Source organism: Erinaceus europaeus, chromosome 4 (genome assembly GCF_950295315.1).
Source record: "Erinaceus europaeus chromosome 4, mEriEur2.1, whole genome shotgun sequence".
Lineage (NCBI taxonomy): Eukaryota > Metazoa > Chordata > Mammalia > Eulipotyphla > Erinaceidae > Erinaceus > Erinaceus europaeus.
This window is the reverse complement of record NC_080165.1, coordinates 41,857,303-41,883,017: the sequence shown is the minus strand read 5'-3', so window position 1 is coordinate 41,883,017 and position 25,715 is coordinate 41,857,303. Positions and strand designations below refer to the sequence as shown.

General features: G+C 38.6%; 1 protein-coding gene across 1 annotated transcript in view; it reads left to right on the top strand.

Annotated features, from left to right (window-relative positions):
• The window catches only part of CDKAL1 (CDK5 regulatory subunit associated protein 1 like 1), a 603,322-nt gene that overhangs the window by 560,743 nt on the left and 16,864 nt on the right, over window positions 1-25,715 (top strand). Inside the window, exons 15-16 of the mRNA XM_060190801.1 lie at window positions 10,707-10,790; window positions 14,205-14,369. Of these exons, the coding sequence (XP_060046784.1) occupies window positions 10,707-10,790; window positions 14,205-14,369 (249 nt within the window). The remainder of the gene's footprint in view (window positions 1-10,706; window positions 10,791-14,204; window positions 14,370-25,715) is intronic.

The window sequence follows — 25,715 nt, the reverse complement described above, 5'->3', positions numbered from 1 at the left end:
GCTTATTATTCTGACTCTGGTATGTTAATGAAGAGATTCTTATTTCAAAATAACTGTTTTATCTGTAATTAAAATCTGGCAGGTCTCTTACAAATGAAGACAGGTAAAATGCATAGTTGCTGGCCTGCTGTATTCAATATGCAATTGCAAAACATTAAGAAAGGCATATTCTATTTATCACTTTTAATGAATCTTTCACCTTGGCCCTACTCTAAGCCCTTGATGATATTCCTGTCATCCCCTCCATATGCTTCTAAAAGCACTAGCTATTTAGGGGTCTGTGCATGCCTTAATATAAAATCAAAAATCTCTGGATTTTAATCACATATAAGGAAGCTTTAAAGAAAAAAATCATCATTAACATATCCTCATTAAGATGATGGACCCCTTACCATATCTTCATGTTTGCTTAGCAATCTGAAATTCATGTATGCAAAGGGAATTTTATTTTCCTTTTGAAGGAAGGTTAATAAATATTTATACAGCCTTAACTCTTTCATGCAGGCATAGGATCATGTTTCAGAAATGACAGGAAGGTGCTTAGGGTTTTCTTTTTCTTTTTCGGTATAATTCATCTTTCCAATAACAACTAAACGTGAATTGGAAATATATCAGTATTAGATAATTTTCCTCCTTTCTCCCTATTAAGTATGTTTTGTCTTCCTTCACTGAAATCCTTTTGAGTCACGGCTTGGAACAAGGTACACAAGAGTTATCTCTGCTTTCCAGGCAGAATTCCTCAAGAAGAATAGCAACAAATCCTGAGGGGCTCCTGACCTGTGCTCCGCTGGCCTGTGCTCCACTACCCCTGCAGCAACAGCCTTTCACTTTGTGAGGATGTTGAACAACTGTCAAAATTCTAAATCATCTCACATCCATACAAAAATAACTTTTTAAAGTAACAAAGAACTTTTTCAAAGTTAGTTCTACACTGAGGCAATAATTGGAAGGAGTCCCAAGATAATTTTATACTTAAAATTTACATTTTCTTTAGATCACTTGATTCAAGATATCCCATAGTCGTGGTGAACTCATCATCAGTGTGGTTTAGTGCACACAGCTGCGAATAGTAAATGGAAAGCAAATGAAAATTTGGAAATTAGTTACATATGAACCCTTCTGAATGTAGCAGTATTGCCATCGGCTATGTTACCTATATGCTCCAACATTTCCAGCGCTTGTACCAACTCCGAAAAACTAGTTTATTAATCTGAAGGCAACTAAAGATCCAGGCCACATAATGATTTTAATCATTTCTCTCAAATAGATTTATCCAAATCCCCAAAATGTGACTCCTGTTCTTTCACTTATGCTTTTCTTGGGCAAATGTTGTTAATCACACCATATGTTAACTCTGGAAATGAAAGGAGAGGCCATTGGTGATGAGACTAGTGCCAAGCAGTTGGGCAAGGGTCAGACCTTGGTCACACATGTGGCACAGCACTGCTGCTGCTAGCACAGCCTCTGTCTGTGGAGCCTCCTTTTCCTCTGTATGTGCGCAGTGTGGACTACTGAACATTGTCAAGGAGGAAGGGAAATGTCTCCCTATCCTTCCAGAGTTTTCTGGAGCCCATCCGAATAATCAGATTAGCAGGAGGGGGGAATATTAAAATATGTATATTTGTGAATTCTACATAGACATGTGGATTTCAAAATCATGATGCAAAGCAGAGGTATTTGTCCTGAGCTAAAGAATGAGGTGGGGAGATAGCTCACGTGAAAGTGCATCGGCTTTGCTGTTCGTACCGCCCAACTTCAAGCATAGTGCACAGAGCACCAGTGGATGTTTCTGTGCTATGTTCTCCCCCTCCCCCTTCTGTGTTCCTTGCTTCCCCCCTCCTTCTCTACTGTTCTGCCAAGGAAGGAAGGGAGAAAATGAGTAGATCTAAATGAGTGAGTGTGTGTGTGTGTGTGTGTGTGTGTGTGTGTGTGTGTGTGTGTGTGTGTGTGTGTGTGTGTGTGTACTCAAGTGTATGTGCTCACACAAGCGACAGCCATTGATTGCAGTAAAATTTGATAGAATTTCAATCAACTTCATTAACTATGAGACAGTGAGGTAATAGTAAAAGATAAAATAGGTGCAGAGAGAAAAATAGATCTGAGGTTTTAATATCAAGTGATTTTACGAGGAACTAGTATTCATGTTTTTAGGTCATCATTGTCACTCCTCAACATCATACACCTATAAACTGCATAGCAGCAGGACTTGGAGAAGCTACATTTTGTGCTTGGAGAAGCTACATTTTCACAGTAGGAGAGGAAATGGGAATGATGCATTGAGGTGCAGGTGCACAGTAACACTTTCCTCCGAAGCCTGAATGTGTGGGCAATAAAACAGAAGCTTGGGAACTGAACTCTCAGGGGCCCCTCAGAGCTTTGCCAGCTAGTGTGGGGGTTGGGGAGCAGGAGAGAATTAATTGTTATTCAGTCTTCTTTAATGAGATGTATTGCCCACTGCTGAAAGATTGTGGCAGTGTCTTTTGTTATGCTAATTAGACACCATTAGAGCTTGGCTGCCTTTGATTTCTGCTTAATCTGTTCTGTTTTCCTTTGCCTCTGTCTTGACTGGCAAATGGTTGAAAGATGGTGGGGTGTACTGCACATGGTATTTATTGCTCACATCTATGCTGAGTTCTTTGGTAACAGAGTTGATAATGGAAGGCTTATCTTACTAAAGGCAATATGTACTTCTGGACATTTGTTTTTTTGGACACTTGAGATTGATCCATTTTTGCTTTTTCAAGACTAAATTTTGTTCTTTATATGGTGGCCTTTGCACTCATGTAAAATTAGAAATGACAGGTTTTTTAATCTGCCTCTTCTTGGTTGCCTGGACTTCACTAAAATCAAGAAGCAAATTGATTCATGCCTTAGCTTTTGAGGATGTGAAGTTCACCCAGAGAACATGAAAGCAAGAAAAAAATTTAAAATCAAAAACAAATTTAGCAATTTGAAATTTTTGATTTCTAATGTATAGACTATATACATTCTTTCCTAAAATTAAAGCCATCTATTTACATGATTCTTGTAATTAAGGAAATTTGTTGTGAGTTGTTTTTTTTTTTAATCAACTGACCAAGTATAGTGTTTTATAAAATATTGACAAGGGAGATTACTATCAAAATGTTAATACATAGGTTTTTATATTTTATGTTTTATTAATGCAGGATGATGTCAGCACAATCTGTTCAGTAGAAATATAGCATAAATAAATAAATATAGCATTAACTACAGAAGTTATCTTAAATCTTCTGATGACAACACTGTTTTTCTTTTTTTTTAAGAAAGGATTAATTAACAAAACCATAGGGTAGGAGGGGTACAACTCCACACAATTCCCACCGCCCAATCTCCATATCCCACCCCCTCCCCTGATAGCTTTCCCATTCTCCATCCCTCTGGGAGCATGGACCCAGGGTCATTGTGGGTTGCAGAAGGTAGAAGGTCTGGCTTCTGTAATTGCTTACCCGCTGAACATGGGCGTTGACTGGTGGGTCCATACTCCCAGTCTGCCTCTCTCTTTCCCTAGTAGGGTGTGTCTCTGGGGAAGGTGAGCTCCAGGACACATTGGTGGGGTCTTCAATCCAGGGAAGCCTGGCCAGCATCCTGATGGCATCTGGAACCTGGTGACTGAAAAGAAAGTTAACATATGAAGCCAAACAAATTGTTGAGCAATCATGACAACACTGTTTTTCTTTCTTTGTTTGTTTGTTTGTTTGTTTGTTTGTTTTAAATAGGTGGAATTGTGCAATGGCCAGAAAATTATATACCCCCTCATTCACATCAGGCACCAGTTCACGCTTTGGCACCTCGAGTTATGGCTCCTTTGACACCTATCCCTGTTTGAGCAGCTATAGCTCTTTGCTGGCCATGCAGAATAATTAGGCCGTGTGTTTAAACAAGCCTATAGCTAGTAGAGGCCTGGCATTCTGAGATATCTTTCCTGGATGTTCTCCCACATGTCATCTTCCCTCTCAATATTTTTCATAGTTTAGTAAGTGGCAAAGGACAGTGATGAAGAGAAAATATTAAAAGCAACTAGATAGCGTCCTGGGAGGTAGAGCAGTCAATTAAGGCTTGCATTTTCATGTATATGAAGTCCTAAGTTCTGTTTCCACATTGCATATTGCATATGGCCTAGTTCTTTCTTCTCCTCTCTCATAAATAAATAGATATGCATTTATCTTTAAAAAATAAAATAAGTGAAATTGAATTTCATGTATATTTTATTTAGCTCAATATATAAAAAACATTAATCTAAAATTAATGAAATCATTTATATTTTTTCATTCATGTTAAGTTTTTGAAAACAGCAATCTCAATTTAGATTTTCTACATTTCAGATGTTCAACATGTGGCCACTGATCATTATACTGTAGGGTATAGATGTAGACTAATTCAGTAATTCACCACTAACATAACATATCATATAAAGTCCTTTTTTAATGTTGTGTGTATATTATACAAACTCATTGTTTAAAAAACCAGATACAACTCTAACTCCATTGAGAATAAATTGTCCAGTACCTTTTAAGAATTTTTTTAAGTAGACCAGTAGCACACATTTTGAATATGATGGACTTGGGGCCATCATTATTTATTTTCTACACTGTCGTCATTTCTGACTCACTGTGTCATGGTCCTATTTCATTGTGGAGAGGCGTTGTGGAATAAGGATGATATTAAATTTTAATGCTATTGCTTTTATTGCCATTGACTTTTTTTTTTTTGTCGTTGTTGTTGCGTAAGTATGACTGGTTCTTTAATTTCAGCTTCTGCAAGGCCAGAAAACAGAAGTGTGCATAAACAGTCAGGAAAATTACTGTATACCCTGGAGACCCAGCATCGCATGCTTTGCCTGTTGTGAATGATGAATCAAAATGGAAAGGTTATCATTTTCATTAGCTAGGAAAGAACAAGACCATACTTTTCTCCAAGTGTAATTACAGTGGTTCACTGGCAACTTTACACTGCAGTAATTAATCTAAAGGTGTATGTGAGGGCAGGCTTTTGCACAGACACTAAAAATATTATTTCAGAGTTTAAGGTCACAGCCTTGTGTTTAACATGTTCCAGGCAGCTTAGGAAAAGGAAAAAAAAAGTAATTTGACTGGAGCTAAAGAAAGACATTTGACATTTCCCAGAGTCATGCATTCAGAAATCAGTCAGCTAGAAAAATTGTGTTTTATTATCTACAATAAAAAAAAACTTAGCTACAGAAGTAGACTGTCAAAATATCTTATAGGGTAAACAGAGATAAAATTCAAGTTTATTATGGAACATGATTATAAATAATTATGAAAGCTTTTGATACGTGTGGTTAAATCTCTTGGCCCTTTTTTTTCTTTTCTTTTTTTTAAGACAATTAGACCAGAAAATATTACTAGAAAGTCTTTTTATATAAAACTGAAAGTAACCTTTCTTGCTGGGTTAAGACCAAATGCTTTTATTTGAATTTGCCATTGTGTGAAACCATCTAAAATTTCTTTATGTCCTTATATATTCATTAAGAATATTGTTTGCTTTTAGGACCAACACAGAAAAAGCATGTTTTTGAATGAGCATTCATTCAGTTGGAAACCACTGCTTTGTTAGTGCCAGTGTGTGTTTTATATGTGTTATCTGGCCATATGGCTAGAACTGATGTTACTCACAACTGCAGGCACTTGGGAAATTTTAAGCATAGATGTGACACAAATAATACAGCTAGCCGATTATGTAACATACTGAAAACATTTATCCCAAAATTGAAGCTAAAATCATTGCCTTTTGTTTGCCACAGATGTTTCTCTACTCAAAGAAAAGCCATGTCCTGCAGAATTAGATCTGTGGTGTACATTTTCTACAGCGAGCAATTAACTAGGAGACATCAAGTAGTGGGAATGGTTCCAAGGCTCCCTTTTCTTGTCTCTGCCACTGGTGCTGAGCAAACCACCACATCTTTCTGAATTTTAGGTTTCTGTCTGTGAAATCAGAAATTGCTCAGCTCCTCCCCCTTAGATTCTCCCATTTCTCTCTCTCTCTTTCTTCTTTTAATCATTTTACCAGGGCTTGACTAATGTCTACAGTACAGATGTTGACAAATGGGGGCAATTTCTCACCAACCTGTAATAGCTACCTGCAGAATATCCTCATCTCCAGCTTACATCCTTTTCCACCATCATGCACCAATCATGCTCCAAATCCTCTCCCCGTCTTCCTTCTTTAGAGTTCTTAGCTCTTTGTAGTTCTTCCACAAACTTCCCAGTTTTGCTTTGTGTTTTCCCTTTCTGTCCTTGTTTCTTAAGTTCCACTTATGAAGTTGTTCCACGTATGAAATTGTCCAGTAATTGGCCCTCTCCTTTTGACTTACCTCATTTAACATGATTCCTTCAAGTTTCAAGATGAGGTAAAGATGACCTTATCCTTTTTAACCGCTGAGTAGCATTCCATTGTTTGTATATACCACAAATGTCTTTGTCACTCATCTGTCAGACATCTGGGTTGCTTCCTACTTTGGGCTATTACAAATTAAGCTGATATTCATATAGGTAAACATCTCTTTGGACTGATATTTTTGAGACTGCTTTGGACTACTGTACCTGTCTAATGCCTTTGTGGGTTAACAACAACAAATATATATGTCTTCAGCAAAATCTAGAAAATTTTACCACTTTTTCTTTCAGGTTTTATATTTATACATTCTTTCACATTTCATTCACATACATTCTTTCACATTTCCCCGCAATTATAGGAGACCATGATGGGGACTGGAATAGAGGGTGAGGAAGGGCTGCTCTTTCCCTGACTTATGTAACCCATGTGTGTTAATAAAGAAGCAGTTTTTACATGCCTATTTGTGTGTGTGTGTGTGTGTGTGTGTGAGAGAGAGAGAGAGAGAGAGAGAGAGAGAGAGAAACGGAGACTCCCTCTGTCCATCCATTGCTGGAGCTTCATCTCTCCAGCCTGACTTTTTCTGATAGAGAAGTGGGAGGGAGGGAAGGAAAGACTAGGTACCAAAGCTTCCTCCAGGCAAAGTAGGCACCTCACCATATTAGCTACCTTGCTCATTCTTTCATTATTCAGTCAAATAGCACATCTATTTCACAGTAAGGTTACAATGGACTAAATGGCATTCTGTGCATCCTAATCAAAACTATCTTCCCTGATGATATTTGTTAACATGTGTGCTTAACTTACTAAAGCAGGTACCTGACAAGTGTCCTGAAAGTCAAACTTTGTAACTTAGCAGTAGAACACATGTTTTTGTACTTAGAAGGTCCTGAGTTCAGTCCCTAATACCTTAACACTGTTGAGAAAAATATATATTTTATTTATTTATTTATTTATTTATTGCCTCGAGGGTTATCTCTGGGGCTTGGTGCCAGCACTATGAATCCACTGCTCCTGGAGGCTATTTTTTTCCCCTTGTGTTGCCCTTGTTGTTATTATTATTGTTATTGCTGTCATTGTTGTTGGGTAGGGCAGAGAGAAATTAAGAGGGGGGTAGAAAGATAGGCACCTGCAGACCTCTGCTTCACCATCTGTGAAGCAACCTCCCCCCCATGTAGGTAAGGAGTCAGGGGCTCAAACAAAGAGCCTTGTGCCAGTCCTTAAACTTAGCGCCATGTGCTCTTAACCCACTGCACTACCCCCCAACCCCTATATTTTATATTTTTAAGGGGGGCACAGATAGGTTGAAACTGCTTTTGATACAAGTCTTAATTATTTCATATATATATTCCTTTCCCCCTCCCCACCGGGGTTATTCCTGGGGCTCAGTGCCAGCACTATGAATCTACCACTCTTGGCAGCTCTTTTTTTCTTTCTGCTTTATTGGCTAGGGTGGAGAAATTGAGAGAAGAGGGAGAGACAGAGAATGAGAGAGAAAGATAGCCATCTGCAGACCTGTTTCACTGCTAGTGAAGCATTTCCCCTGCAAGTGGGGAGTAGTGGTTCAAACCCAGATTCTTGTGCATGTTAATGTGCTTATTTAACCAGGTGTGCCACTGCATGCCCCCTAAGTCTTAATTTCTCTTTTTTAAAATTTTAATATTTTTTTATTTATTCTCTTTTGTTGCCCTTGTTTTACTGTTGTTGTTATTGATGTCATTGTTGTTGGATAGGACAGAGAGAAATGGAGAGAGGAGGGGAAGATAGAGATGGGGAGAGAAATATATACACCTACAGACCTGCTTCACCACCTGTGAAGTGACTCCCCTGCAGGTGGGGAGCTAGGGGCTCGAACCAGGATCCTTACGCCAGTCCTTGCCCTTGGCGCCACCTGCGTTTAACCCGCAGTGCTACCGCCCGACTCCCAAGTCTTAATTTCTTATGAACCTCTTTGCCCGCCACTGGGAAACTTTACGAACCTCACCAGTAAGACAGGGTTTATAGCTGAGGGACCTAAAGGGTGGTTGGAGAGGTTAATTAGCTACTATATATTACTTCATTTATGATTTATATATAGTTCTCCTGAGGGCCAGTTGGTGGCGCACCTGGTTAAGCGCACATAATTTTAAGTGCAAGGACTGGCACAAGGATCTAGGTTCAAGCCCCCAGCTCCTCACCTGCAGGGGGGACACTTCACAAGCAGCATAGCAGGTCTGCAGGTGGCTATCTTTCTCTCTCTTGCTCGCTCCCTACTCCCCCTCCCCTCTCAATTTCTTTCTGTTCTATTTAATAAAATGGTAAAAATGGCCACCAGCAGCAGTGGATTCATAATGCCAGCATCAAGCTCCAGTGATAACCCTGGAGGCAAAAAAAAAAAAAAAAAAAAAGCAGTTCTCCCAAATCCCTTCGGAAAAGAATATTCACCAACAAATGGTTCTCTGATGACAGACCAAAAACCCATCCCTCTGAATATAAATATGATGGTTCTCTATGTGTATAGGTTCCTATCACTATTATTATCTTTGGACAAAATAAAGCAATTCACACACAATGACTCTATCCACATAAATTCTTACAAGAGGGGAAGGCAGCATAATGTTCTCAGAGACTCTACGATCTCATATTGTTAGATTAATTTCCTGAAATTTAATGTTACATGAAGTGTAATTGCAGATTTCCTTAAGAACCATTGACAGATACTTATCCTAAGTTAAGCAACTCACACAGTGAAATGTGTGCAAACATTCTTAGTTTTGCTCCAGAAGAATATACTTCAACAAAACTCAGTATTCATCAGTCTTTTTTTAATAAGCAGAGCCACTGAAGTCCAGCTTAAAAGTTGTGAAAACTTTCCCCCTTTTTTACTACTTACTTTTAAAAAATATTAATGTAGCATGGATTTTTATTAATTCTTAGGGAGTAAAATAAGTCTCTGATAAATTTCATCTCTGAGACCTTAACAACCTTAGCAAACCTACATTTAGAATGATAGTAAACTGGATAGTAGATTATGGTGCCTTTCAATATTGTCGTTGTATGATGGAGAGGGGTTTGGTTTTCTTTTTAATTGTTAGGTGGTCTATTTAGTGCAGCTGTGTTTATGTTTTCTCAATGGTAACTGCCTGAGCATGGTGACAAGTCCCTACATATGAGAATAGGGATTGCTTTGTAAGTCTTGCTAGTGTACTTTAATTTGGAGGGTTGTATTTATCAAGTAGCAATGGCAAAATTTATTCTGGGCACAGTCATTGAATAGAGCTGTTTTTGCTACATCAGCCATTTTGACAACCTTGTAAAAAATAGTAATTGATACTTTGACTGTGTTATAGTTCACAGAAAAATAAGCTTGGAAATGGTCAATTTTTTTTTTCTTCTTCAGTATAGTCACATTTCTTTAACCAGTACTTTGGCTGGATTAAGTTCTTGGCTATTAAAATGTAAACTTAGATCATAAATGTAGATTGGTTCTATAGGGAATTAATAGTCTCATGTTTTTTTCTGTCTTTTTCTGTAAAAAAATGAACTTGGGCTCATGGCTGCCATAAAGAAGCTGCTTGCTTATGACAGAGAAAATGTATTTAATGACTAAATAGCTGTGTGAATTAGTAATTTCAGAGTCTTTTTTAATCCTATTTTTATATATGTATTATTGTGTAAAGACAGAGAGAAATTGAGAGGAGAGGGGGAGGTAGAAAGGGAGAGAGACAGAGAGACACCAACCTGCTTCACCATTCGTGAAACTTTCCCCCTGCAGGTGGAGACCAGGGGCTTGAACCTGGATCTTTGTGCCCTGTAGTGTGTGTACTCAGCCAGGTGCGCCTCTGCCTGGCCCCCCTAATTTCAGAATCTTAACACAGCATGCGATTGTTTAGTTGCAAGGACCTAGTGACTAGTTTTTGAGGCTTTTTCTTTAGTGTTTCATTTCTCATAAGTTGAATTAGTGTTTATTACTGCTCTTTTGTATTGCCAAAATATTTTCATGAATTTGGATTAGAAGCAGCTTGTTCTGGCTTGTTTTGCAACTGTGTTTCAAGAAACAAAGTGATGTTTAGAAGATTTTTATACATCTTACAAGCCTTAATTATCTTACGTTGAAGGAGGAAATAAGATCAAATTTTGTTTCATAGTTGTGTAAGAAAATAAGCTTCTACTAACTTCTATTAACTGTGTTAATTTCATATTATTCCATAGTTGTAATGCATTTTAGGAAATTTGAATCAATGGTAAATTTGTATTAGCTATTAAGTAACTAGCAATCTAGAATCTCACTTTGTAATGACTTTTTTTTTATTCTTATAAAATTTCCATATATATATATTTCCTTCCCTTTACAGATAGGTGAACGACAACAAGTGTTAGTAACAGAAGAATCTTTTGATTCCAAGTTTTATGTTGCACACAATCGATTTTATGAGCAGGTAAGAGACACACTGTATTCTTCAGTTTTCCCCAAGATGAGAAAGTGCTCTGAAAATAAATCAGTTTAAGCAAAAAGGACTTAAAAGGAGTGGGGGTGGTGAGAGTTGTAGAATCTTATTTCAGCAAAGCTATTGTATGACAACTAGCCAGCCAGGCTAAAATGTATAGCTTATCTTTGTGGATTAGTTGACAGAACATTTTATACAAAGGAATAATTGTGTTTCAGTCCTCATTATTTTTTGAAAGAACCAGCCTTAGGCTTTTTGGAATATGGTAGCAAGCAGTTATCAGCACCAAAATTCCCACAGCCTGGCAAAGACAAGGGGAAAGTCCTGTGCAGGGGACAGGAAGGATGTCTGCATGAGTGACCTCTGGGTGGAAGGGCAGGGATTTCCTCACCCTGTCCCAGCTCTCAGATGGATTTTTGTTCGGCTGACTAGTGAGGTTTATCTAAGTACTTTTTTTTTTTCCTTACACATTCCACCTTGATAAAAAATGCTGTGAGCAAAGGGAAAAGCATCTATTTCTTGGCCTCTTCTCAAATTGTGTAGACAGTTTTGAAGACCAATATGAGAATCAAGTCAATTTTACCTTGAGTGTTCACTTTGAGGCCAAAAAAGCTGTACAGTCTGGTAGCTTCTCCCAGAAATGCTGCCCCTTCCTATTTGAAACCCCACTTACTAGACTTCTTTCCCTAGTTGACCTTGCCTGGCAATCTCAGAGACTTCTGTCACATTTAGGGTTCCACTTCCTCAAGTGGAAAAACAATTAAAGGTGACCAAAGAAAAGAAAGTGCCTTCCTCAGAAGCACTGACCATGCATGAATAGGAAGGGGCACAGAGGAGATATCCTATACCCTTGGGAGGGGGTTTCCCTCAAGGGTATAAGGTTTTTTTCATGAGTCATTCCTGAATCATATTCATTTGAGAGATGGGGGCAAAGCTGGGGTTTCACCACTCCAGTCTGTCTTTTTCATTCAATTAGAGAGACAGAGAGGAGAGAGGCTACTGCACCAGAGCTTCCTCTGATGCCATGGCTTCTTCTGTATTCTGCCGGGTATCACACCTGGGCTGCATGAGGGGCAAAACAGATGTCTTTCCTGGTGAGCGAGCTCTCTGTCTTTATATTATTAATATGATATATTTGTATTAACTTTTCTAATTTCACATGGTTTTCTTAAATCTTTGTTCTTTTCTCATCAGATGAGAAGTGAACACTGTTTTTCTATGACCTTGACTGGAGTTTGATCTTGAAGGAATTCTAATGGCTGATATGGCCGGTCAGATATGGGATTGGCATGGAAAATATACTGCCCATGTTCGAAATCTGGGAATCAATAGCCAAGGATGATTCCAGCATTCATGTCCTACATGGAATAATCTCAGTGTAGGCACTAGATTCCTCAGGAAACATGGCGGGAATTAAAACAAAACAAAGAACATTTATTTTATTTGCTAGGCAGAGGGAAAGTGAGGTGGGGTTGGGGGGAAGGAGAGAAAAAGTGAAACACTAGCAGCACTACTTCACTGCTCATGAAACTTTCTCCCTGGGTGGGGGCTGGGGGCTTGAACCCTGGCTTTTGTACAGGATAACATGTGCACTCAACCAGGTGCCACACCTCTCAGTTCCAGAGGGAACTTTTCAACACTCAGGTTAAACACACCTTATTCAGTGCCCAGTAGACTTTGCAGTGGAGGAAGGATCTCAATAGTGCACATTTGAGCTGAGTCTTCCCCAATTTCTTTTTTTAAATCTCATTATTGACTCCAGAGAACCATTTTCTTATTCAGGCCAGCATTCTGCTCTGCCCTGGGGAGGAGCTTGATTATATTTTGGTTGCCTCTTCCTTCTCCTTTCTCCTGCCATCTGGGTTTTAGCCTCAGCAGGGAACTTCCCCCCACCCCCTTCGTTTTAAAGGCAATGGCATGCCTCATTAGCTGTTTCCTCCAATTTAGAGCAGTCAGAGTTTTTCCAATTATTAAAACCGGAGGGGGAAAAACACTGAGCCCTTCATTCAGATCAAGGCAGCAGATCAAGGCAAGTTATTTTTCCCCAGAATAGCACCAAATCTCTCAAGGATAGTTTACTCTGGAGATTTTCTTGTTTTACAAAAACTGATTTAAAAGGACTTTCGTATCCTGATGCTAAAGCTCTTTTAGTTCGTTTGCTTGCCGTGAGTAATTCACCACCCAGGTGACCTTATTCCTAGACTTTGATGAAACAGTGTTCTCAATGGTCATAAAACATCAAACTCAGAAAGACCACCATCTAATTTTTTCCTCTCTGAGAAATTGACTGTGGAATTTCTCTCATCTGACTTTTTTTTTTGTCTAAGCTAAGAATATCAAAGAATTAATCAAAATTATATTTCTAAATGCGATAAGTTCCAGAAGTGAAGATTGTATCTAGATGTTAAAGTATAGCTAAATTAGAATTAGTCTATTTATTTTGGATCCTAACTTGAAAAGACTGGCAAGTAGCTATAGTACTAAAATAGAAGTGTAAGGGAGACATAATACATACAGAATACCTATAAGTCCCAAAGGAAAGGAAACAGTTACTCAAGGCAAAAAAAGGACTTTTATCAGACATCTCTTGTGGAAAGAAACCACATGACAGTTCCCTGCAAAGTAGCCAAAGTGCCCGAAGAGTAGTGATTCTGTGTGAAGGTGGAACTAACAAATGCATGCATTTTCTAACAGAGTGGGAGAAATGAGTGCAATCATTATATGAGTCATTTAGCTCCAAACACCAGAGTTTTGGCTATTGAGAAGGTTGTTTTTAAATGTTCTTCCTCTTCTCCCAAAACAAATACTCATGCACATGGGTATGAACATGTAGGAAGCTATTTGAAGTGTCTGTTCACACTGTCACTCTCCAGCAGCTAACTTGGAAGGTATTAAAAGGATAAGACTTTCTTCAGTATTGTCTTGGTTTACTTTGTTGCATGGGACAGCAAGAAGCAAACTATCAAAGACCTGTCCAGAAGTGACTAGCTGATTTTGCTGGGGGATTTCCCAGGTCTGCCTTCTACAAGATTGAGGAGAACAAGCCTCCTGTAGTGAAAGAGCAAGTCTGTAGAGAAGGAGCTCCTCGCAGAAATAACTTCCTTTCCTAGAGCATCCCAGCCCCCTGAGCTATATGATAGATTCTACTTGAGATTAAATCCCAGAGCAGGGGGGAAAAAAATAGAGGACAGCTGAAGCAATCTGAATCAAGTTAATTCTTTTTGTTGATAGTAATTTATCAGTGTTGGTTCACTCATCGTGACAAATGTATTATCCTAATGGAAGGTGCTGGTAATAGGGAAACTGAGTGTAAAGTATAGGGAACACTGTACTGCCTCTGCAATAATTCTATAGCTCTAAAATATAGTCTGTTTAAACAATTAAACTTCTGCATTTTGCTTTTAGGTTTTGGTGCCAAAGAATCCCCCATTCATGGGGAAAATGGTGGAAGTGGACATTTATGAATCAGGGAAACATTTTATGAAAGGGCGACCAGTGTCTGAAACTAAAATATACTCACCATCCATCAGCAGACCTTTAGCAAAAGGGGAAGTCTCGGGTCTAACAGAGGTGAGTAAAGGCTGCTTTCCTCTCGACCCTGCTAGTGTAGCAGCAGTGAGAGAAGCTCAGTGATTTCATTCCTTCGTATTTCTATGTTTCTATTATCATTTACAGTCTCCTTTTTATGTATGCATGAGGTTTTAATCCTTTCTGACAGATCGAAATCAGAATTAGAAAGGTGTGTTTTTGCCAATGCCTAGAGCTTTGCTTCTCTGTCTACAAAGGGGCATGAGCTGTTTCTGCTTTTAGGCTAGATGCAAAGGGCAAACGCCATTATTTTCAGGTGGAAGATTTAAAAGGAAGATGACCTGATCCAGTATAATTCTGTGTTAGTAGATCCGTAGTGGAAAAGAGTGAGAAAAAAAAGATGTTTCTTCGCTTTATAAAACTGTATAATACACTAAAACCCTACAGTGGAACAGACACTAAGCATGTCAGTGTATGTGGTTATGATGCCTTTTGTAGAGAGCTGGCTGAGTATCTGCTTTAGTCATATGGAGTGAAAATTAAACATTTTTTTCTTTCTAAAAAAAAAGTAACCTGACCCCTATTTTATACATTGGTAAATATGGCTGTTTGCCAAGCTCTCTCTTACATTTCATTGAGCTACAGTTGTAAAGACTGATGGAGTGTGAAATGAAAATGTGTATCACATTTCTAAGCATCATTTGATGTCCTTTCTCCAACACAGTTGTTAAACTCTCCAAAAATAGAATATAGCAGTGATTTAATATACTGGGGAAAAACTAAAAGATAAGTGGGATTTATCTGTCTGTATAATTCCACAATTATATTAATATAGGTAGTATCTTAACCCTCATAATAAATTGCAGGGATATATAAGTTAAACTTTGGGACAAAGGGGACTATTATTTCTCTTATCACTTATGATAGTTATAGATTCTGGTATTCAAACATGAGTGCCACTTCTCATGAGTCGGACAAGTGCCTGTGAGGAATCTGTATACAAGGCCATCTGACAGATAACGGAATGTTGTAGATTCGTCTTTATCAAAACCCTGCCATGGGCATCATTCTTCTCAGCTAGGGGTGAACTCTACAACTAGATAAGCATAGAATGCTTTAAAACATACACACACACACACACACACACACACACACACACACACACACACACACACACACACAATTTAGCAAATTTCCTATTAAATCACCACAGTGGAAAGGACTGACTATGGTGTGTTGCAGCAAAGCAAAGGACTCTGGACTAGGAGAATAGTGTGGGGAAATGTAATGATGAATAGAGGCTTGGGTAGCTGGCAGAATTGGTGTGTAGATGGGAAACTGTACCCATGTGTTAACACCTGTTCTGTAAACATTATTTCCCCCAGTAAAATAATTTCAAAAAAATTTTTAAAGGGATTTCATAACAAATGACAGTAGTGGGCAGACTATTATTAAAAAATAAAACCGGCTATTTTAATTCCTTCCTGCTTCTACCTATTGAGAAAGATAGTGTTATATAACATCATCATTGACCATATGTAAATAAGGAAAAATATATCCATTTACTAGTTCCCAGATTGCAATGTAACTTTCTAAAAGGGTAGTCCCAGGGCCAGAAGGTGGTACATGGTTGAGCACATGTTACCATTCACAAGGACCTAGGGTCAAGCCTAGTCCCCATGTGTATGGGAGAGGCTTCACAAGTGATGAAGCTGTGCTGCAAGTGTCTCTTTCTCCCTCTCTACTGTCCTTTGCCTCTCAGTTTCTTTGTCTTCGAAATAAATAAGTAAATAAATAATTAAGGGGACTGTGTGGAGATGCACCTGGATAGGCACACACAGTACAAAACGCAAGGACCCTCTCAAGGATCCTCTGGCTCCCCACCCGCAGGGAGGTCACTTCACAAACAGTGAATCAGATAAGCAGTTGTCTATCTTTCTCTCCTCCTTTCTGTCTTCCCCTCTCAATTTCTCTCTGTCTTATCCAGTAAAACTGGGAAAAAAAAGGTTGCTAGGAGCAGTGGATTTGTTGTGTTGGCACCAAGCTCCAACGATAACTCTGGAGGCTAAATAAATAAATAAATAAGGAAGCCCCCTTTTAATTCCTAAATGCAGATTTTTCAACATGCCCCTCCCTACCTCTATAAGGCAATGATGTCACCAGTTTTCCTTGCCCTCCATTGAGTTCATGTGACTGAAAATTCCTAGGTGAAATGAGGATACATTTCAACTGGATGCTGGCCTTCCAAGTTGTAACATGCATGAGACCAAGAGCTTAGTAGTATTGATTTCAGCATTTTCTGTGAGGAGAACATCAGACAAGTCTCATTACCATTTTTGACCCTGTATAAATTAATAAGCATCACTTTGTGCCTCATTATTTGTCTGCTTTCAGAGATATGCCAAAGTCAAGCTTGAAAGGCCTTCTTTTATAGCTTCGTCTTGGTCTTATCAACATTTCTGTATTGATAAGATTTCTATGTTTGATATGAGGCAAAATGAAATAAGAGGAATAGGACAGCTTCCATTTTTATAGGATTTACAAGGAGATGATAACAATTATGTTCTGAAGATGTTAAAGTCTTTGAGCATTGATAAAGGTGTTGGGACTCTTGAAAAAAGAGTTTAGATGAGTTATTTATGAGTGACTTTGGGGTCAGATCGACCAGGGTTTATATCTGGACTTGCCAGTTTTTCATAAGTACCTGATTTTTTCTGAACTTTAGTCTGCTAAATGGGATTGTAATAGCTATTACGGAATTTTTGAAAGGAATATACTTAATAGTGAATGTTAGACCACTAAATTCTATTCCTGAGACTTAGTAAATAATTACCAAGTGATTCTTTCCCCTCTCTTATTCTTCTTCCATACAGCCAGAAGGAGTAAGCTCTGATGATGATCTTGGTACTATTTTGGTTCTGTTCATTATTTTATCCATAATAATTCAATGAGTGTATGCATGTGTGTGAGTGACATTCTCTGTTAGGATGATCCATTCAGTACCAGAAAATTAACTCAATCAGGACATCTGTGCCTTTCTCTCCTCCTCCTTTCTCATTAATAAATAAGTAAAATCTTTAAAAAAATATGAATATGTATTTATTATTAAAGAATTTATAGTTTTATTCAGCATGCCCACCTATTAATAAATAGAGTAGCTATTAATACATAGGCACTCTAGTTTTATACTCTAGTCACTGTGCCCTATCCATGTAGTCTCTCTCTTATGTGGGTGCTGAGTATCTGCTTCCTGAATTACCAGGGCTGAAAGGTAAACCTTAGGCCATGTTAAATCCACCAAGGCATGAAATGCAGCTTCATTTGTCCTATTGAAAGATCACAGGGAAGTTTTCCTCTCTTAGTACCTACTCTGCATTGCATTGACTGTGCCTACTGCTATGATTCAGAGGCAATGATATTGATTGTTTATTGTAGGCCAAGTACTGTGCTAAATATATCTATTTTGTATCCAGTCATAACATCCCCATAGTGCCTGTGACTAATCTACTATTCTCCTTACTGCAGAAGTAATCTGAGTATCAGTAGCTCCAAAAACCATCCAGTCAAAATTAGAGGTGGAAAAGACTGGCAAATACATATATATCCAGATTTAACCACCTTTCAACCCTGCCCTTTTATTCTGAATTGTGGAAAATGTATTTAATATAAAATTCATCATCTTTATAATGTTAAGATTTACATTTCAGTAGTTCATTTTGAAAAATACAATGTCATAGCAACTCTATTTTCCCCTCCCCAACTCCTGGCATTCTAGATTTAGTCGCTGTCTATGAATTTAAATATCTTGTGTACCTCATGTAAGAAAAATCACATAGTATTTCTCTTTTTCTGACTGGCTTATTTCACTGAAACTACTGTCCTCAGTAGTTATCATTCTATAGTGCAGTATGCATCAGAATAGCCTTCAGAATAAAGACTAATATTCCATATTTATACCAGTTTTGTTCATCCCATCATTTAACCAATGACCACTTGAGTGATTCCCAACTTTTGACTATTATAAACAATACTGCTATGAATATAGTTGTACAAACCTCTATTATTCTTTCAATTATTTTCATATATACACAGAAATGTAACTGCTGGATCATTTAGTAGTCCTACTTTAAAACTTTGAAGAACTTCCATACTATTTCCATAGTGGCCAGACTATGTTACGTTTCCCTAAACAGTGCCCAAGGGTTCTACTTTTTTTTTTTTTTTATCTCCTGAACCTTACCTGACATTTCATTATATTATTATTTTATTTAAACTTTTTTATTATTTATAAAAAAGGAAACACTGACAAAACCATAGGATAAAAGGGGTACAATTCCATACATTTCCCACCACCAAAACTCCATATCCCATCCCCTGATAGCTTTCCTATTCTTTAACCCTATGGAAGGATGGGCCCAAGGTCATTGTGGGAAGCAGAAGGTGGAAGGTCTGGCTTCTATAATTGCTTCTCCAATGAATATGGGCACTGACAGGTCGATCCATACTCCCAGCCTGTCTCTCTCTTTCCCTAGTGGGGTGGAGTTCTGGGGAATCGAAGCACCAGGACACATTGGTGGGGTTGACTGTCCAAGGAAGTCTGGTTGGCATCATGCTAACATCTGGAACCTGGTGGCTGAAAAGAGAGTTAACATATAAGCCAAACAAATTGTTGACTAATCATGAACCTAAAGGCTGGCATAGAGCAGATGAAGAGTTGGGGGGAGGGGGTGTCTCCGTTTTGTAGATAGCTAGTAGGCCAATTTTAGTTAATATTCCAACTAGTTTTTTTTGTTGTTGTTTTTTTTTTTCCCTGAGCCTGAAATATGGTATGCAGGTGGATCCAAGTTATTGTCTGGGGAGATGATGTCATGGCTAGAAAAAGGACCAGACGCTGGATCAGGGAAGAGAGTAGCTCCCAAATATGGAAAAGGTGTATAAATATTGTTGACTGTAAACTTCATCAATTTTACGTCTCTGGACAGAGTTTAAAGTGAAGCAATTTGAGGTGGTACTTGTTGCGTTTATTAGGTTGGATACCGTGGATGCAGTATCATTTGGTATGAATTGAGAGAAGCATGCAGGAAAGTGAGCCCCACCCTAGAGGTTCCAGGACTGGGGGAAATACAGGCTCAACAGAGGAAATGGGAGGTTCCTGCTCTTAGGATTTAAGAAGGCAATAGCTAGTTATTGCTACAGTCACATTATTTGGAAATTGGGTTAACTTTGAAATATCCCTTTGTTAGGATTTGCTGTATCATACACAGCATCACATAGTTTATGTCTTTTGACATTATTTGTATATAGTTCTGCCACCGGTTGCTTCTGTTCTCCCTGGTCTAAGCTTTTAAGAGAGTCAACATTTCAAAGACTCAGCCGATATATTAAAAAGACTCAGTCTGTGCTTTAAAACGTTTGAGATGTTCAATTTGTTTTTCCCTTCTCATATTAATTAAATAGTGACTTATATGACTACAAATTAATAGGAGTGTACATAAACACCTTTCCCACCACCAAAAGACTGTGTCTGATCCCATGCTTTCCTGCCCCCCACCCCCCACCCCTGTGGCTGTACGTCCACCCTTACCCTCCACCCAGGGTTTTTACTTTGGTGCCCTACTACAAATTTAGTGAAATTCTGCTTTGCGTTTCCCTCTCTGTTCTTCTTTTTCAACTTCTGTTGATGAGTGGGATCATCCCATACTCATCTTTATCTTTCTGACTTAGCTCACTTAACATAATTCCTTCTAGCTCCATCCAAGATGGGTCAGAGAAGGTGGGTTCATGGTTATTACCAGCTGAATAGTATTCCACAGTGTATATATACCACAGCTTTCTCAGCCACTCATCTGGTGTTGGGCACCTGAGTTGCTTCCAGGTTTTAGCCATTACGAATTGTGCTGCTATGAACATAGGTATGCCTATATCTTTTTGGTTGGGTGTTATGGAGCCCTTGGGGTATATCCCCAAGAGAGGAATTACTGAGTCATATGGAAGGTCCATGTCTAGCCTTGTGAGAATTCTCCAGACTGCTCTCCACAGAGGCTGGACCAATTTACATTCCTAGCAGCAGTGCAGAAGGGTTCCTTTTTTCCCCATAGCTTCTCCAGCATTTGTTGCTGCTGTCCTTTCTGATGTATGCCATTCTCACAGTGGTTAGGTGGTATCTCAGAGTTGTCTTTATTTGCATTTTTCTGACAATCAGTGACCTGGAGTAATTTCTCATGTGTTTGTTAGCCTTTTGGATCTCTTCTTCAGTGAATGTTCTGTTCATATCCTCTGCCCATTTTTGGATGGCGTCATTTGCTTTCTTGTTGCTAAGTTTGCTGAGCTCTTTGTATATTTTGGTGATTAGTCTCTTGTCTAATGTATGGCATGTTAAGATCTTCTCCCATTCTGTGAGAGATCTCCTTGTTTGTGTGAGTTTCTTTGGCTGTGCAGAAGCTTTTCAATTTGAAGTAGTCCCATTGATTTGTTACTGCTTTAGTCTTCCTTGCAATTGGGTTTGTATCATCAAAGATGTCCTTGAGGTTTAGGTGGGAAAGTGTTCCACAAATGTTTTCCTCTAGGTACTTGGTATTTTCTGGTCTAACATCTAGGTCCTTGGTCCATTTGGAGTTTGATTTTTGTTTCTGGTGCGATAAAGTGGTTCACATCCATTCTTCTGCATGTCTCAACCCAATTTTCCCAGCACCATTTATTGAAGAGAGCTTCCTTTCTCCATTCAATACTTTGGGTCCCCTTATCAAAGATTAGATGTCCATAGGTGTGTGGGTTTAGTTCTGGGCTTTTAATTCTGTTCCACTGGTCTGTGTGACTATTTTTGTTCCAGTACCAGGCTGTTTTGATGATGCTGGCCTTATAATATAGTTTGAAATCTAGGAATGGGATGCCTCCATTTCTGTTTCTTTTCCTCAAGATTGTTTTCGCGATTCTAGGTGTTTTCTGGTTCCAGATAAATGATTATAGTTTTTATTCTATTCTCTTAAAGGAGCTTGGTGGAACTTTGATGGGTGTCACATTAAATTTCTATAATGCTCTGGGGAGAATATTCATTTTGATGATATTCTTCTAATCTATGAGCATGGGATGTGTTTCCATTTCTTGGTATCATTTTCTATTTCCTTGAATAATGACTCATAGTTATCAGTATACAAGTCTTTCACTTCTTTGGTCAGGTTTATTCCTAGGTATTTTGTTGATTTTTCTGCAACAGGGAATGGGAGTGATTTCTGAATGTCCTCTTCTTTGGCTTAAGTGTTTGCATAAAGAAATGCTACTGATTTTTGTACATTGATTTTGTAGCCTAACACCTTTCTGTATTGCCTAATAACTTCCAGTAGTTTTCTGCTGGATTCTTTAGGTTTTTCTGTGTATACTATCCTATCATCTGAAATAGTGAGAACCCATATCAATAGTAATACTTGACTTCTTTCCTTCCAATCTGTATTCCTTTGATTTCTTTGTCTTGCCTGATTGCTATGGCAAGATCTTCCAATACTATGTTGAAGCGTAATGGTGATAATGGACAACCCTTTCTAGTACTTGATCTGAGGGGGAATGATTTCAGCTTCTGACCGTTGAGTATGATGTTGGCTGTAGGTTAGGTTTGCTAATATGGACTCCAAAATCTTGAGGAATTTCCCATCTATTCCTTTTTTTTTTTTTTTTTTTTTAGTGTTTTGAACATGAATGGGTGTTGGATTTTGTCAAAGACTTTCTCTGCATCTATTGAGATGATCATGTGGTGTTTGGTTTTGCTTTTATTGATGTGGTGAATGACATTGATTGAACCAGCCTTGCATTCCTGGATAAATCCCACTTGGTCATGATGAACAGTCTTTTTGATATACTGCTGTATCTGGTTGGCCAGGATCTTGTTTAATATTTTGTGGCACCTATGTTCATCAGAGATATTGGTCTGTAGTTTTCCTTTTTCGTTATATCCCTATCTGCTTTTTGGTGTCAGGGTGATGTTGGCTTCATAGAAGGTGGAAGGGGAAGGGTGTTCCTGTTTCTTCAGTCTTCTGGAAGAGCTTTAGATATGTAGGTATTAACTGTTTCCTGAAGGTTTTGTAGAAATCGTTTGTAAAGCCGTCTGGTCCTGGATTTTTGTTGTTGAGAAGATTCTTAATAACTGTTTCAATTTTTTTTGTCTGTGATTGGTGCATTTAGGTTTTGTAGTTCTTGGTTCAGTTTTGGAAGGACATATGTTTCTAGGAATTCTTCCATTTCTTCCAGATTCTCTGGCTTGGTGTTGTATAGTTCTTTGTAGAAGTTTCGCATGATTTTCTGGATTTCTGTGGTGTCAGTTGTGATATCTCCTCTATTGTTTACAATTCTGTTTATCTGAGTCTCCTTTTTTTTTTTTAGTGAGTCTGGCTAGGGGTTTGTCAATCTTATTTAAGTTTTCAAAGAACCAACATTTGGCTTCATTGAGCTTTTGTATGGTTCTCTTATTTTCAATGTTGTTTATTTCTGCTCTAATTTTAGTGGTTTCTGCCCTTTTGGTTGCCTTAGGGTCCCTTTGTTTTTCTTCCTCTAAGTCCTTAATGCATGCAGTAAGGTCCTTTATTTGAGCTTTTTCTTGTTCTTTAATGTGTGATTAAAGAGAGGTTGAGTTTCCCTCTCAGTACTGCTTTAGCTGTGTCCCAAATATTTTAATAGCTTTTGTCTTCATTTTCATTTGTTTCCAGGAACATTTGAATTTCTTGCTTGAGTGCCTCTCTTACCCTGCGGTTCTTAAGCAGTATGTTGTTGAGTTTCCAAATTTTGTGACTTAGTAATTTTATGTTTGTTGTTGAATGTTAGCTTTACTCCACTGTGGTCTGAAAAGATACTTGGGATGATTTCAATACTCTTCAATTTGTTGATACTGTCTTTGTGGCCTAACATGTGGTCTGTCTTTGAGGATGTGCTGTGTGGATTTAAAAAGAATGTGTATTCCTGTTGTGGGGGTGAAGGACTCTGAAAATGTCCAGGAGGTCTAGTCTGTCCATCTCTTCATTTAATTCTCTTGTTTCTTTGTTGGTTCTCTGCTTCGTTGATCTGTCTAAGTGTGAGAGTGGGGTGTTGAAGTCTCCCACTATTATTGTATTACTATTGATGTGGGTTCTACTTTTTGTACACCATAACGAACACATATTTTATGATTGTTTGTTAGGAGCCATCCTACTAGGTAGAAGGTCAAGTCTGATTTTAATTCTGGACACATATTGACTCTTCCTTCTGAGTTGCAGGAGTCTTCTTTGATAACTTATGGGTCATAGGATTCCTTTTACATACCACAGTCAGCTTATATAGGATATGAGGGGGTGGGGGAAAGAAGAAGCAGAAGGAGGAAAAAGAAGAAGAGGAGGGAAGGGAGGAGGAGGAGGAAAGGAAGGAAGGAAGAGAGGAAGGGAGAAAAGGAAAGGAAGGAAGGAAAGAAACACAAGAAAGATGAAAAAAAACAATAATCTTCTCTATGTTCTATTAAACCTTATACTAGAGTATATACCTTATTATTATACCTTATACTAGTACTAAGGTATATACTTATACTAAGGTATACCTTATTATTATAGCTTATACTAGAGGTATAAGTGAGCCTCAAGAAAGCAAGAGAATATAAACTGCTGTTTGGTTGATAAAGGCTAACTGGTTTTATTCCTGTCCTTTCTCTTTATCACCCAAGTTCTGATGAATCATTTGAATACTACTGAAATTAGTCCACGAGAAGCTGGAGTTATTTTGTGCCTGTTAGAGGAGAAAAAGAGAAGAAATTATCTAACATAATCATTTTTTTCTTTTTTATTTAAGAAAGGATTAATTAACAAAACCATAGGGTAGGAGGGGTACAATTCCACACAATTCCCACCACCCAATCTCCATATCCCACCCCCTCCCCTGATAGCTTTCCCATTCTCTATCCCTCTGGGAGCATGGACCCAGGGTCATTGTGGGTTGCAGAAGGTAGAAGGTCTGGCTTCTGTAATTGCTTCCCCGCTGAACATGGGCATTGACTGGTGGGTCCATACTCCCAGTCTGCCTCTCTCTTTCCCTAGTAGGGTGGGTCTCTGGGGAAGCGGAGCTCCAGGACACATTGATGGGGGTCTTCAGTCCAGGGAAGCCTGGCCAGCATCCTGATGACATCTGAAATCTGTTGACTGAAAAGAGAGTTAACATACGAAGCCAAACAAATTGTTGAGCAATCATGGACCCAAAGATTGGAATAGTGGAGAGGAAGTGTTAGGGAGGTACTCACTGCAAACTCTAGTGTACTTCTGCTTTCAGGTATATATTTTGCAGTAGTTAATGGATACGTGTGAAGATATGCTCTCTCTCACAGAAACCGGTGTATATGTAGGTTTTGGGACTTTGTTAGAAAGTGAACCACCTGAGATGGAATTAGAGTATACTATGAAAGGAAAGGTCTCACCCGAGTAATGAAATTGAAGGGTTGTCATTCCACACGTGAAGTCTCTGGACACAGTCTGAAGTGAAGCATGTTGAGGTGGCAATCGTTGTGTTGGTTAGGTTGTGATCGGCAGATGCAATATTATTTGGTATGGATTGGGAGACGCATACGGGAAAGTGGGCCCCATCCAATGGTTCTAGGACTGGGGGAAGTAGAGGCTCTATAGTGGAGATGTGAGGTTCCTGCTGTAATTTGGTCAGGTCCTGCTTTTCGTTTCCCTGTCAGATCTTCTTACTCAACTTCTGTTGATGAGTGGGATCATCCCATACTCATCTTTATCTTTCTGACTTAGCTCACTTAACATAATTCCTTCTAGCTCTGACCAAGATGGGTCAGAGAGGGTGGGTTCATTGTTCTTGATAGTTGCATAGTATTCCATTGTGTATATATACCACAGCTTTCTCAGCCACTCATCTGTTGTTGGGCACCTGGGTTGCTTCCAGGTTTTAGCTATTATGAATTGTGCTGCTATGAACATAGGAGTACACACCTCTTTTTGGTTGGGTGTTATGGAGTCCTTGGGGTATAACCCCAGGAGAAGAATTACAGGATCATATGGAAGGTCCATGTCTAGCCTTGTGAGAATTTTCCAGACTGCTCTCCACAGAGGCTGTACCAATTTACATTCCCACCAGCAATGTAAAAGGGTTCCTCTGTCCCCACAACCTCTCCAGCATTTGTTGCTGCTGTCCTTTTTGATGTATGCCATTCTTACAGGAGTGAGGTGGTATCTTAGTGTTGTCTTAATTTGCATTTCTCTGACAATCAGTGACCTAGAGCAGTTTTTCATATGTTTGTTAGCCTTTTGGATCTCTTCTGAGGTAAATGTTTTGTTCATATCCTCTGCCCATTTTTGGATGGGGTCATTTGCTTTTTTGGTGCTAAGTTTGCTGAGCTCTTTATATATTTTGGTGATTAGTTTCTTGTCTGAT